The sequence below is a fragment of the Hyperoodon ampullatus genome (genome assembly GCF_949752795.1).
Source record: "Hyperoodon ampullatus genome assembly, chromosome: 1".
NCBI classification, from domain to species: domain Eukaryota; kingdom Metazoa; phylum Chordata; class Mammalia; order Artiodactyla; family Ziphiidae; genus Hyperoodon; species Hyperoodon ampullatus.
This window is the reverse complement of record NC_136914.1, coordinates 26,867,623-26,882,315: the sequence shown is the minus strand read 5'-3', so window position 1 is coordinate 26,882,315 and position 14,693 is coordinate 26,867,623. Positions and strand designations below refer to the sequence as shown.

At 41.8% G+C, this 14,693-nt stretch overlaps 1 protein-coding gene across 1 annotated transcript in view; it reads right to left on the bottom strand.

Moving 5' to 3' along the window:
- ABCG2 (ATP binding cassette subfamily G member 2 (JR blood group)) overlaps window positions 1–8,700 on the bottom strand; it is a gene marked incomplete at both ends in the record, with an annotated part of 43,200 nt that extends 34,500 nt beyond the window's left edge. Inside the window, 3 exons of the mRNA XM_079716819.1 lie at window positions 87–201; window positions 1,071–1,130; window positions 8,498–8,700. Of these exons, the coding sequence (XP_079572945.1) occupies window positions 87–201; window positions 1,071–1,130; window positions 8,498–8,700 (378 nt within the window). The remainder of the gene's footprint in view (window positions 1–86; window positions 202–1,070; window positions 1,131–8,497) is intronic.
- Between the last annotated feature and the right edge of the window lie 5,993 nt (window positions 8,701–14,693).

The following is a 14,693-nucleotide window of genomic DNA, read 5'->3' as shown; positions in this document are numbered from 1 at the left end:
AATTGGAAGCACACTCAACTATTAGCCAAGGCACTTGCCAATATAGAAACAGAAGAAATCTAAAATGCAAATCCACAAATACTTACTTGTACCACATAACCTGAGTTACATTTAAAATTGGCAGGTCGAGGTGCTCCGTTGATCAAAACATCTCCAGATAACCCATGTGGATCTTTCCTTGCAGCTAAGACATCTAACAACCTATAAAAAGACATATGTTATTGTTATTTTTTCCCTCCAACTCAGGCTTTACCTCTCAGCTAATCTGAATCCAAATTCTGCTCAAGTTAGAAAATTAACTGACCAAGAAGTTATATGGTTCAACTAAACATATAGATATATTTTGAATCTCACCTTCCTTTTTTTTTACTATATGCTACAATAAAGCCCAAAACCATGAAAGCAAAGCACTGCTGGCTGATGCAGCACAGACTACCCGAACTGCCCTCCGGGCTGTCTGACCTTGGGCGTTCCAAGGCAGGTCTAGGACACAAACCTTCACTTATGCCTTTGGCTCCATCTCCCCACTTTCAATTTTATCCCCTTCCTTCTCCTCTCCATAGCTCAACTCATAGCTGACAGCTATATGCCAATCACCTTATCATGTCCTATTAGTAAAGCTGACCTAGTAAGACCTTCCTGGTCCTCAGGACAGAACCACAAACTAGCACAACTGCACATTATCCACAGCAACCAGAACCAGACTAGACATGCAGAAAATGTTCAAGAAATACCTGCTCACATAAAAGTGATCTTTAAAAGCACCCTAAAACCAGAGGTGGGGAATAGGTGAAGGAGATTTAAGAGGTACAAATCTCCAGTTATAAAATAAATAAGCCACGGGGATGTAACATACAGCATAAGGAATAGGACCAATAATATTGTAATAACTTTATATGGAGGCAGATGGCTAGACTTGTCATGGTGATCATTCATAACGAATGCAAATGTTAAATCACCGTGTAGTACACCTGAAACTGACATAATATTTATGGCAACCATAATCCAATTTATTTAAAACCACACATTAAAACTGCAAAGAAAAAGCTTACTTATACTGTTATACTCACGAAGATTTGCCTCCACCTGTGGGTCCCAGAATGGCATTGAGGCCAGGTTTCATGATCCCACTGTAAATACAGAAATATATGAAGTTATTGGACCACTTTACAACCAGTTCTATTAATTTAGGGTTTGCATTTAATACACTTAATGAAGGTTGATAAAATTATAGACGGGGAAAAAAAACCCCACAAATCAACTTTTAAAGGAAAAAGAAACCGAATTGTCGATTAACAAAAATCTAGCACACAAAGAATGTTAACCACAAGTCAGGACTTATAAGAAAAATGACTTGGGTCCCTGTAAATTCCCTTCCCTTATTCTCCACACTGGTTCCCTGATGTAACTAACTCTGGTGAAGCATCTCTGCTATGCTTACTCCTCTTTCACACTGTAAAGTGCATTAACAAGCTCTGAGTGATGCCCCATGATTATTATCTTCACGTCACCTGACATGCTACCTTGTTGTACACAGTTAGTAAGTCAATGGACTTCTAGAATCACCAGTAGAAGTGTTCTCACTGTACAAATCTAGTCAGACAAAGAAACAGTATATCTGAAATAGAAATTCAATGGCTGGAATAAAGCACCTCAGGGGGTTAAAAAAAACACCAATTCTTACCCCTCACAAAATTCTTAATCAAATTAGAAAAGTAAAACATACACTCTCAAGATATATCGTCTTCTTCCTTGTAAAGTATGAGATAAGTGGACTAGAAAATTCTCCGTTTAGAAGTGGTAGATGCCACTTTCTAAAGGAGACAACCTTTAAGGATATATAGACATGGTGTACACACAGCATGTTTCCAAACAGACTAAGTAGATGTTTGAGGGTGGTGAAAATTCAGATAGAAAGCAGAAGGGTTGGGCTTCCCTGGTGGCGCAGTGGTTGAGAGTCCACCTGCCGATGCAGGGGACACAGGTTCGTGCCCCGGTCCGGGAAGATCCCACATGCCGCGGAGCGGCTGGGCCCGTAAGCCATGGCCGCTGAGCCTGCATGTCTGGAGCCTGTGCTCCGCAATGGGAGAGGCCACAACAGTGAGAGGCCCGTGTACCACAAAAAAAAAAAAAAAAAAAAAAGAAAGCAGAAGGGTAGAAAAAATTAAGGCAGTTTTAACTGTGTTGAGTCTCAAGAAGAAAGCAAATACTTATCCTAACGGTAGCCAGTAGAATGACTAAGGAGGATGGACTGGAGAAAGGAAAGTTAAGGGCAAGGCCTCCGTGTCATGTAGGCGTGATGAAATAGAGGCCTGAAAAGCCCTTTCAAAACCCTGGTGACTAAATCCAATCTCTCTTTGGAACTGGTAGGTAAGTCAAAATTTATTCCACAGAGAAAACGGTATCTATTCCAAGTGGATGGTCCAAAGCCCAAGGCTATTTCATTCCCAGATCATGATTTTCACAGAAGCCAATTCTATGATTACACAATTGTTGTAAGTGATAAACGTTACAAGGTACCCCGGTGCTTCCAACCAGGAGGACCTCAGCACTTACTGACTATTGTGCTGGCATCGTCACAACTGTGAAATGGCTGGTGCTAGGGTGACATGTACCTTTCACTTTGCTCATTAGCTGAAACACTGAACAAAAATAAATGCATTAGGTAAACCGGGAACAAGGTGTAAAACAGAAAAATCTCTTATTCTTTCAGTGACGTTCCCCACAGATGTAAAAAGACATGCTAATGGCTGGGTGAACTTTCAAGATGCATCTATCAATAGCTCTTGATGTACTTTCTTTATCAACAGCTATCTAGTAACAGCTTCTAAAATCACGAGATACAAGCCTGTTATTCACTAAAACTCTGTTGTCAGAAAACCTTTCCAGGTTTTAGAAATATCTCCTCAAATCGAGACCAAGCCATTCGAAATAACTAATCCCAAACTGAATGTAAACGTTCTAAGACAAAGAATTTTACAGGTCCCTGAGTTGGGCTTACTTTGGCACTAAGCCCTAGCGTGACAGAAAACAACAGCAGTGTAGAATTACAACTGCAACAGTTCCAGTTTGGAGCAGTGGCTAATTCTCCCTTCATTTATTAAACACAGTTATCTAATGTCTACTATGTATAACAAGATTACTCTTCTAGGACATGGGGCTGAGCTGAGAATAAAACAAAGTCCTAGCCCTTGTGGAATTTACATTCTAGTCCAGGGATCAGCAAACTACAGCTGGTCACCTGTCTTCTGTTTTCATAAACAAAGTGTTACTGGAACAGAGCTATCCTCCTTCATTTGCGTTATTGTCTATGGCTGCTTTCATGCTACAACGACAGGGATGAGTAGTTGCAACACAGATGGATGGCCCATAAAGCTGAAGATATTTACCACCAGGCCAGGCCCTTCACAGAAAAAGCAGTCGATGGTCTACAATTCCCTTGTTTCCCCACCCTTCCCCCTGCCCTACTATCATCCCTCAAAACCGATTTCCCACCCCTATATACTGCTTTACAGCATTTACACGCAGCAAAGTCCCCCTCACTAGACTGGAAAATCCTGCCAACAAGAATTATGTCATCTTGTGTTAAGCCTCAGCCCAAAAGTATGTAGCACAGTGGTCTACAAGGGAAGACCCCTGAATACTGGATACACGAAGTGAAACCTAGCTAAAGGAGTCACATCACATGTATTACTTTTTTAGTGGATAATGGTTAATCCTTTGGTCTCGGTTTATAAAAGAGCAGTCAATGCCATTCCCAATGCTTGGAGCATGGCCTCTCCCTACCCTACCCTACTGTCCCCTACACACACACACACTCACACACACACACACACACACACACTCGTGCACACACACAATCTTCACCTTCTCTCTCCCCACACCCCTGAATCTCTGATTTAGGGTTAGGGATGCCCACTGTGTCTCCTAACCCTTCTACCACAGTAGAATGACACAGTGAGGTGCTCTAGTTGTCTGAATCCCCCATTAGACTAGAAGGTTTCTCAGGACAGAGGACATATCTGTGTCACTAGCATCTTGCACAAGGTCAAGCACCCCACAGGCACTGGACAGTTGTTGAATAAGTGAGTCTCAACATTTCCATAAATGACAATTACTTATGGGAAAACCAAAAGAAATGTTTTCAGTAAAAACAAATGTTAAGAAGTAGGAAAAGTGTATGGAAAATAGGTATAGTCTGACTAGAAAGAGAACTTAGTGACATTCCTTACTTGTTAGTTTACGTTCAAATACGTCAATCATTTCTATTAGACTTCCGCTTCCCTTCTTAGTGCGAAGGTGATGGAAGTGGGTAGAGGTGCAGCAATGCCAACACCCAAGAACACAGGCTGCAAAGGGAGGGAGGAGGAGGAGGAGAGGAAACAGGCGGAAGGGCGGGAGACCGCTTATACTGAGGAATAAGAAGACTGATTGAGCAAACCAATGAGTGCATTAAAGACAACGAGAACCAGGCTCTTCACTTTTTGAGAAGATGTTTTACAAACAGGGAAATGTGGAAAGAACCTTGGAGTGTTAGATATAAACTGGAGGATGTATTAATGAGAAGTCATGGGTTTTAATCTACATACACAGATACAGAAAGTTTTAGATATATGTATAAGCACACGTGTGCGTATACTGAAACATACATAGAGTCAGTCCCTACCTAGGTCTGTCCACCGAGAAAGCCTAGAAGCTATAAGATCCTAATAGCAGTAAACACTCCAGACACCCAGATCTTGGTTTGTAAATACCATTCTCCACATAAAGGAACATCAGCTGATTCCAGGTCTGACGCAGGGTGAGTACACAGTGAGTCTGAAAATTCTTGCTGTGCCAACAAAATATTCAAAGAATGAGAGTACATGTCAAAAGAATGAGTTAAAACACAAAACAAAATACAGAACCTACCTTGAAAGTCTCCCACTGACCAAGTCACGAACAACAGAAGGATCAAGATGAATAATGACAGGACTTCCCTGGTGGCGCAGTGGTTAAGAATCCACTTGCCAATGCAGGGGACACGGGTTCGAGCCCTGGTCCGGGAAGATCCCACATGCCGCGGAGCAACTAAGCCCGTGCGCCACAACTCCTGAGCCTGCGTTCTAGAGCCCGCGAGCCACAACTACTGAAGCCCGCGTGCCTAGAGCCCGTGCTCCATGACAAGGGAAGCCACCGCAATGAGAATCCCGCGCACCTCAACAAAGAGTAGCCCCCGCTCGCCGCAACTAGAGAAAGCCCGTGAGCGGTAATGAAGACCCAACGCAGCCAAAAATAAATAAATAAAATAAAATAAAATAAATTTAAGAAAAAAAGATGAATAATGACAGTAATGCACTACTGTTGCAGGCTATTGAATAAAATACAAATCCATGGGTCTATACTGATATAAATAAATGAACACAGAGATGATGAATAAAGTTTTTCCTTTTATTAGCATGCAAACTAATACATATAGAAGAGATGGACGAAAACAGAAAAGCACCTTTTGGTAAAGAGTGAATAACTAACTACCAAATCAGATTGTTCCTGCTGATTCAGGCAGGGGTCATCAACGGCAGCTCGAGCTGGTCAGCTGAAGTTTAAGGAGAAAGGGGATTTCGGAATAATGTCATAGTATCTCTCCTCTCAATGTTTATCACTTACAAAGGAGAAAATGGTGACTTTACGGTAAAGAAGCCTGGTAGACACCGACACGACCAGGTGACCGAGATTAGGGGGTGGGACAGAAATAAACCAGCTTGGATGAGACTGCAGAGACACGATGTGGTGATCAGCCAACTCTGTGCAGAGCATGGCCGACCAAGGACTCACAGGACCCACCACTGCACTCATGATGAAGCTACACTTCCCCTGAGCTGCTCCCAGACAATGACTGAGTGGCTATGTAAGAGAGGGTCCCTATTTCTAGACAATATGCACTGGAGGAGTTAGGAATACTGAAGCACCGTGTGGACAGCTGGCTCTCAAATGGTTCAGAAAAATGGTGACGACAATGGGTACATAAAGCAACAGAGAGATGAACAAATGCAGTGAAATGTTGACAGGTGGGGAATCTGGGTGAATGGGTTACGTTCCTGCGAGGCTTACATCTGAAGTTATCTCATGATAAATTATTAATTAAAAAAATCCCCGAATAGTATAATGAGTTTCCCTGAAGATGGCAAGACATCCACACATCTACTGGAATGGATCATTTTTTCTATAAATCTTCAGGTTTGGTGAGAAAAAGTTCAACTGCTGGCTATGGAGACAAACGAAGCATAACAGGAAGTTTTTATAAGGGAGCAAAACCTCGCCTTTATGAATTCTCATAGTCAGATTTTGTTTTAGCTTCTTCCCCCATAGAGGGAAATGAGATGCTACATTCATTCTACAAATGAGATTATAAAATGTCCAAAGGAAAAACAAAAATCAAGATTCTCATCAGCTTTTCTGGAATATAGCTACTATTTTTTTAAAAATAATTAGCATTTATGAGCATTTGTTTGTTTGTTTGTTTTTGGCCACATTGCTCATCATGCAGGATCTTAATTCCCCGACCAGGGACCGAACCCGAAACCCCTGCGGTGGAAGCACAGAGTCTGGACCACTGGACCACCAGGAAAATCCCACAGTTATTATTTTGAATGCTGATGGTGTTATCAAACATGAATCAAAAAGAAGACGGGGCTTCCCTGGTGGCACAGTGGTTAAGAATCCGCCTGCCAATGCAAGGGACACAGGTTCGAGTCCTGGTCTGGGAAGATCCCACATGCCGCGGAGCAACTAAGCTCGTGAGCCACAACTACTGAGCCTGCGCTCTAGAGCCCGTGCACTACAACTACTGAGCCTGTGCTCTAGAGCCCGTGAGCCACAACTACTGAAGCCTGCATGCCTAGAGCCCACACTCCACAACAAAAGCCGCCGCGGTGAGAAGCCCGCGCACCACAACAAAGAGTAGCCCCCGTGCAGCAATGAAGACCCAACACAGCCAAGAATAAATAAATTATTTAAAAAAAAAAAAAAAAGAAGACAGATGAGAGCACCCTTTTCCCCATCCCAGAAACTCTACTTAGTTGAAGCCAGCAGATGGGGGAAAAGATAAGAAACACTACTGCCTAAATAAGAAATGTGAGTAAGCAAGAAAAACTACCCCTGGTATCCTTCTAACTGTAAAATTTGAAAGGATTACAAGATTTGACTGAGTTTTTATGAACCTAGGAATGCATGTAAGGATGAACTCATCTGTTGCTGAAACGCACACCACTGAACCATAAAAACATGACGAAGCCTTCAGCAGATGACACTTTTACTGTATCAAGTTACTAATTTACGAGCTTTAAAACATAAGCAAGGTAAATGTACCCTCGAGCAGCATATATTTTAAATTTATTCAACCTGCACATACTCAAATCGTTTGTTACCTTCCACTTATCAGCACAAAATCTGAAGTGACCAGCATTTTTCTTGAATAGTATGCTCCACAAAAAAACTTGTCAGCTTTTCAGAAAGGTCAGTTGACTCTAGTCTAGGCATGTAGCAAAAGATAAAAGCTTTTCATCTACCATTCCTTTCCTTATTCTCATATTCAGCATTTCTTCACACAAACAAGCATCAAGGAAGCAGGCATGACAGTCTGTGTTACTGCATGGAGAAAATACTATCTAATTCTACATAGCACCTGGCTTCCAGCAACCCAATCTCAGATCCCCATTGTTTCTTCCCCACCCACATCCAAAACTTTTCTCCCCTATTTGTCATTTCCCAGCCCCCTGGAAGCAGCTGGCTGCCAGTAACAGAAAAGACCACAGTCCCATATAATGCATCCAGAAGATACGAGAAATATCTGATTCCATATAGGTTTGTAGCCAGACCTGGCCAAAGGGCTCTTATAAAACCACTCCTCCAGGCTTGGAAAGCCGAAAAAGTTGCTTCCTTTGTCTAGGAATAATAATTTCCCCTATTAAACAAAAAAATTAACAAAACACATAGGCCACGCTACCTAAGCAAACCTAGATTCACTCCCTACTCCACAGAGAGGTAGAATCCAGCTCAATTCTCTGGAAATCAGAAAAACATTAAAACCCTAAAGGCTATAATATATGAAAGAGAGATAGCTGGGAGCCAGTAGATTCTATCTGAATGCTCATTTCTCTCCCCACTCTACAGCCCACTCCACCACCATGTGATGAATTAGTTGCTGGATGAGGAGAATAAAAATCATACTTTTATGTTGACTTGGATTCTAAAATATAAATAAGTGTATTAATTTGGATCCTAAATTCTCTTATCACTTTGGACTTCAACAGCATAACTTAAGCTAAGCTATAGTTGTCTTACATGTACATATACCTAACATGTGATCCAACTGTTTCACTGCTAGTTTAGCCAAATGAAATGAAAGCATGTGTCCGTGTATCTGTATAGACTTGTACACCTTTATCTGCAATAAGCAAAACCTGCAAAGTTCGTGGCATGTCAATGAACCTATTTAAATAAAAGTTCATGCACATACTTGACATCCTTTAGTATTTCTTTCTCAACTGTTTTCCGACAAAGTAGAAAGCCACTCTTCACTTTTACTCGATAGCAGATGTTATGAAAACTTAACACAGCTCCTTCAGTAAATGTCTTCAGGTCATGGGAGGTTGTCTCCGGGATGCAATTGGTGTTTCTTTCTGACATTTGGACAGAAACTTGGTAACTATTGGAAGACATCTGGAGTGTTTCTGCCTTTCTGTAGAGGGAAAAGCAACAGTAAATTGACAGTAAATGAGACTGTAAACAGTAGTTAAGAGTACACTTAAAACAATTTGGTTTTGGTACAAACTTCCAGTTATAAAATAAGTTAAGTCCTGAGGATATAATCTGCAGCATGGTGACTCTAGCTAATAATACCATACTGTATATCTGAAAGTTGCTAAGAGAGATCTTAAAAGTTCTCATCATAAGAAGAAAAAATTTGTGACTCTGGTGTGTGATGGATATTAAGTAGACTTACTGTGATCATTTCACAGTATATACAAATTTTAAGTCATTATGTTGTATGCCTGAAACTAATATAATATTATGTGTCAATTATATCTCAATTTAAATTTTAAATAGACACCAAAAAAAAATTTTAATGAAAAATGCCTCATTGGTCATTTTTATATTGATTACATGTTTAAGTAAAAATATTTTGCAGGGCTCCCCTGGTGGCGCAGTGGTTGGGAGTCCGCCTGCCGATGCAAGGGACACGGGTTCGTGCCCCGGTCCAGGAAGATCCCACATGCCGCGCAGCGGCTGGGCCCGTGAGCCATGGCCGCTGAGCCTGCGCGTCCGGAGCCTGTGCTCCGCAACGGGAGAGGCCACAGCAGTGAGAGGCCCATGTACCGCAAAAAAATATATATATATATATTTTGCATATATTGGATTCAATGAAATGTATTTTTAAAAATTTTAAACAAGTCCATTGTAAACCTCAATGCAATAAATAGCTCCATTTCCAATAAACACGCCACATCACAGCAATAAGAACAACCTTGAAACCTATATTAGGGAGGCAGACACAACTCTGAATACATACACTCCAATTAGGTGTCAATTAAACATCTAATAAGTAAATAGGGAGAGTATGAAAATTTCTCAAAACTCATGAAGCAGGAAAAAGATGAACGGGAGTTAGAGCTGACTTGAAAAGTATATTACGATACTACTCAAGATCAGGGACAGACCACATGATCACCATCACCCCGTTTTTGTTTGAGTCTATGACACAGTTATTACAAAAAGGGGGGTGGCCAGGTAGTCAGGGATAAGAGAGATTTATTTGAATTTAAAGCTCCAGACTTGGGCAATATGGGAATAAAGACACAGACCTACTAGACAATGGACTTGAGGATACGGGGAGGGGGAAGGGTCAGCTGGGATGAAGTGAGAGAGTGGCCTGGACATATATACACTACAGAACGTAAAACAGATAACTAGTGGGAAGCAGCCGCATAGCACAGGGAGATCAGCTCGGTGCTTTGTGACCACCTAGGAGGGTGGGATAGGGAGGGAGGGAGACGCAAGAGGGAAGAGATATGGGAACATATGCATATGTATAACTGATTCGCTTTGTTATAAAGCAGAAACTAGCACACCACTGTAAAGCAATTATACGCCAATAAAGATGCTTAAAATAAATAAACAAACAAACAAATAAATAAAGCAAGCAAGCTCCAGACTTCAGGCGGCCTCGGGGCCGGGCTCCGGGTCCGGTGGGTCAGCACCAGCTGATGCCCGGTGGGCGCCGCCGCCTGGACCTGTTGGGCGAGCGCTGGAAACAGTGGGCCCTGTCAGGCCGGAACGCTCCACCTCTTGGTATTTCCCGCAATCGACACGTGAAGCATCTGTTGATGCAAAGCTGTCTACACAGTGGGTCTGGCCCTGGTAATCTGCCTCATTCGTGAGTTCCCGCCTGTGTTAGGCGCTGCGTTGGGCAGCTAGTTAAAATGGTGGAGAGTGGGGTTCCTAGTCCTCGGAGCCGGCCTTCTGCAGAGGCAAGACTTTCCAACGCCAGCTGCAGTCCACGAGCGCGGAGAACATGTGGGCTTTAGGGATGCTTGCAGCAAGTTCAAGTTGCGGCTTTCCCACTGGTCGCCAGGGACCACAGACACGTTCGCTTAACCTCTGAAAGTGTTACCTTATCCGTGAAAAGGAGATTGACAGTTTGTGCTCCGTGAAAAGGAGACTGACAGTTTGTGCTCTAGGATTGTGGGATTTACATGAGAGAACCCATGTAAAGTACATGGTACACTTTTGGCATGCCGTGGGTGTGTAGTAAGTGTTTCTGGTTTTTGTCTGCCTTCCTGGGCATCATAACAAGTGCGATCGAACCGGTACAAGAAGATGGTCCTTCCTTCCCATAAGATGAGTGATTTTTATCTTTATCAAGGTGTTGAAATGCTTTTGGAAGGTATAACATTTGCTGCCAGTTTCAGTCTATGACTTGGTTTAGCCTGTTTACTGAATCTTCCTAAAATATATATGTGCTCAGAAATCAACTCACCGTCCCTCCACTTTGTGGAGTGCTTGATGCTGTGCCCTGGACCTCACTCAGGGCCGGGCAGGGTCCTGAGAACTTACTAACCTCGTTCCTGTGTCCGTGCTGTGAGACACAGCACATATGGTCATCCCTTCACGCCTGATGAAGAAATCAGGCTGAGGAGGAGAGAGAACTGGACCAGGGTCACACAGCTGATGGCGGTTACAGCTGACATCTGTTCAATGCTTTCTGTGTGCCAGGCACTGTTGAAATGGTTTTTTTAAACGTGTATCATTTAATCCTTGCTACTCTGTGAGTTAGGTTTCATGGTAGTGACCGAGCTGCATTCTGAACCCGTATCATTCTATTTTTGTTTTTTCTAAAATAATTAAAAATTGAAGCAAAATTACATTCTAAAACATTTTTAGTGTCATACATGTGGAATGTCGTGGGGAATGTGAAAGTGATACCTGTGATGACAGGTGTCATGATGATATGAAACATCAACGAAAACCAAGATTTTGCTTATGAAGAAAGTATTTGTATTCGATACCCCCAGGTCATGTTTTTAGTTATCAGTGGGAACTGTTCTTTGGGTTTCAGGGCCTGTTTCGAGTTCCTAAGCTCAGCACCCCAGAAGGATTCCGTGTCGCCCAGGAGAAGGCCTTGAGGAAAACGGAGCAGCTGGTGGGTCGCGTGTGCTCCGCGCCGCCGGGGCCCCAGACCTTGCTCATCTTTGACGAGCTCTCAGACTCCTTGTGCAGGATGGCCGACTTCGTAAGACGCCGGGCACGGGCCGCAGACCACCTTTCACTTTTGCAAGTTAAGCTCAGTTTATTAGGTTCAGTATTGGACTGTAAGGTTAGGAATGTCTGAACTGTTTGAGAGGTCTTGGGTGTAATCTGTTATAGTGAAGCGTGCTGTTGAATGGGAAGAATGTACAGGAAAGGTCAGATTTAGTACTCATACTTTAATGCGTATATTTAATAAAATAGATATGTAATATGTAATGAAAGAATGATTACGCACATGGCAAAGATTCTTCATGTGACAAAGGTTCTTCATTTATGAAACTATCTACCAAAATTCTAATAGAACATTTACCTGTATATTTACAATAAAATTAATCGCATAAAAAAAAAAAAAGCTCCAGACTTTATATGCTCCTTCAATCAACTAGGAAGATAAACTCCAAACTTCTTTGGAATGACAAAATCATTTCCTTAATGAGCAAACATACTTAAATTCTAGGAAGGTTTTGAATTAAGTACAAAAATGATGGAGAAAATCAAACCAGTAGTGAAGCAGCTAAAGAAAGAATTTAAAACAAAAAGTGAGTATTAAATGTATAAATGAAGTTTATATTTCATTAAACAAATTTAAAAAGGCCCCTTTAAAGGATTTAGAGTAAGACCTTAAAGTGAACTTAACAGCTTGTGAAACAGGTTTGAAATGTGAAACTTCCATAAAACTAGTTTTAATTTTTAAAAATCAAAAGAATCCATGAAGAACTTTCTCTCTGGCTATGGTAGAGTAGCTGGTCCAAACCAATCATTCTCCTAAGAACTGTAGAAGTAGACAAAATAGAAGATGCAACTCTTTGCAGAGTGCTCTCTAATGAGAGCAAGCAAAGCAGCCAGGACTTGAGCAGCCAGAGTTCTTGGAAAGGAGAGAAGATGAAGGCACAGCCAGCAGTCTGTGCCCTTTCCCCTTGGGGCAAAGTGCACATACATGGGGCAAAGCTCAGGAAAACCAGGCAGAAGGAAGCTGCTGGAGGCCAAAAAGCTGAACAAATATTTAAGTAGCCTCTCTGTGTTAGGGAGACCAAGTTTGGAGCTGTGAGCCTACCAGTTGAAAACCTGAAGTTTTTGAGATCCCAGTATGCCTATGACCTGGAAATATGGGCAACCCAGAAACAGAACAGCTTCTACTCAATCAAAGTGGTCCACTCATACTTTGCTATAAGAAACTTAAATCACTCTGAAACTTATTATCATCCAAATTTTCAATCGAAAATTACCAAGCATGCCAGAAAATAAGACCTAATGTTCCAAAACAAGAAAAGAGAAATAGACCCGTAGATATTGCAGATTGGAGTCATCAGACATCTGTGTTAAAATAACTGAGTGATACGTCTAAGAAAATAAATGAAAAGATAGACTACCACCAAAGAACCAGAATCTGTATTTTTTTTTTAAATCAATAGATGAGTTTATTAGCAGTTTAGACACAGATTAGGAAAGTATTAGTGAACTGGTAGGCTGGTATGTAGAAAACATACAGATTGAAGAGTGTATGACAGGGCCTCCCTGGTGGCGCAGTGGTTGAGAGTCCGCCTGCCGATGCAGGGGATACGGGTTCGTGCCCCGGTCTGGGAGGATCCCATATACCGCGGAGCGGCTGGGCCCGTGAGCCATGGCTGCTGAGCCTGTGCGTCCGGAGCCTGTGCTCCGCAACGGGAGAGGCCACAACAGTGAGAGGCCCGCGTACCACAAAAAAAAAAAAAAAAAAAAAAAAAAAAAAGAGTGTATGACAATTCCACACATCACCATGGAAAAGAAAACAAAAACAAAAAAACTGCAGACTGAAAAAGTAGGTTTTACTACATAAAAGGGCTAAGAAACATATGAGATGTCGAGAAAAAGGTCTGGCATACATGTATGCCATGTATACTCTTCTCTCTCTGGAAGAGAGAGAAAAATGGAGCAGCATCAATATCTGAAGAAATACTGGCCACGCATTTTCCAAAACTGATGAAGGTATCAAGCCACAGATTGAAAAAGCTCTAGGAACACCAAAGCAGGATACATACAAGAAAACCATGCCTGAGAATATCATAGTAGAACTGCCCCCAAACCAAAATAATCTGTCATTGTTCCTGTACCCCCAAACTGCTCTATTGTGGTCACACTTAAAACACGATTCAATCTTGGAAACTGCAAAAGGAGGAAACCACTTAGAGACTGGTCCCAGGAAATTAGAAGAGCTTAGTTTTAATCTGTGAACACAATGAATGGTAATAATTAGCTAAAAGTCTACTCTCTTAAAGCAGTAAAAGAGAAGGTGCAAGGTACAAGTAATCTAGAGACCTTACATCTTGACTTTATGAACTCCTTAAGCCATCCTCCATGCCTTCAAAAGCCAAACTAGGCCAGTCTGATATGAGCAATTGCTTCTCCGGCCTCCATCCCCATTTGATGTTCAGCCACCAAAGATACTTTCTAACCCTCTCCCAAGGCTCATTAAGATAATCAAATAACATACCACTTGAATGTAAATAGGTCATTGGCTCAAGATAGACATTCATACAAAATTTTTGTGAGATTTTCTGCTAATAAAAGGCACCAACTGGAACTAAAGTACCCAAGAAAGATTATCCATGACCGTCCATCCATCCATCCATCCAAGATAGAGGGCTAAAGCTTATAAATACAATCACAATTTTAGAAGTGTGTGCATACCGAGTTGGCCTTCACTGTGACGGGCTTCAGTTTGTGATTCACACTGCTAGGAGGTGCTGTATTCCTCACTAGGATTCTAATAATCTTCCTCAGGAAGACAACAGGGTCTTAGTTATTCATGTGTCACAACTCAATAGATTAGCAGGCATAACTAAGGTACACCATCCAGCTGAAGCACATTATACCAAAAAACAAACTTATTTCTAACACCAATATGGAACAATATATTACTCTAAGAC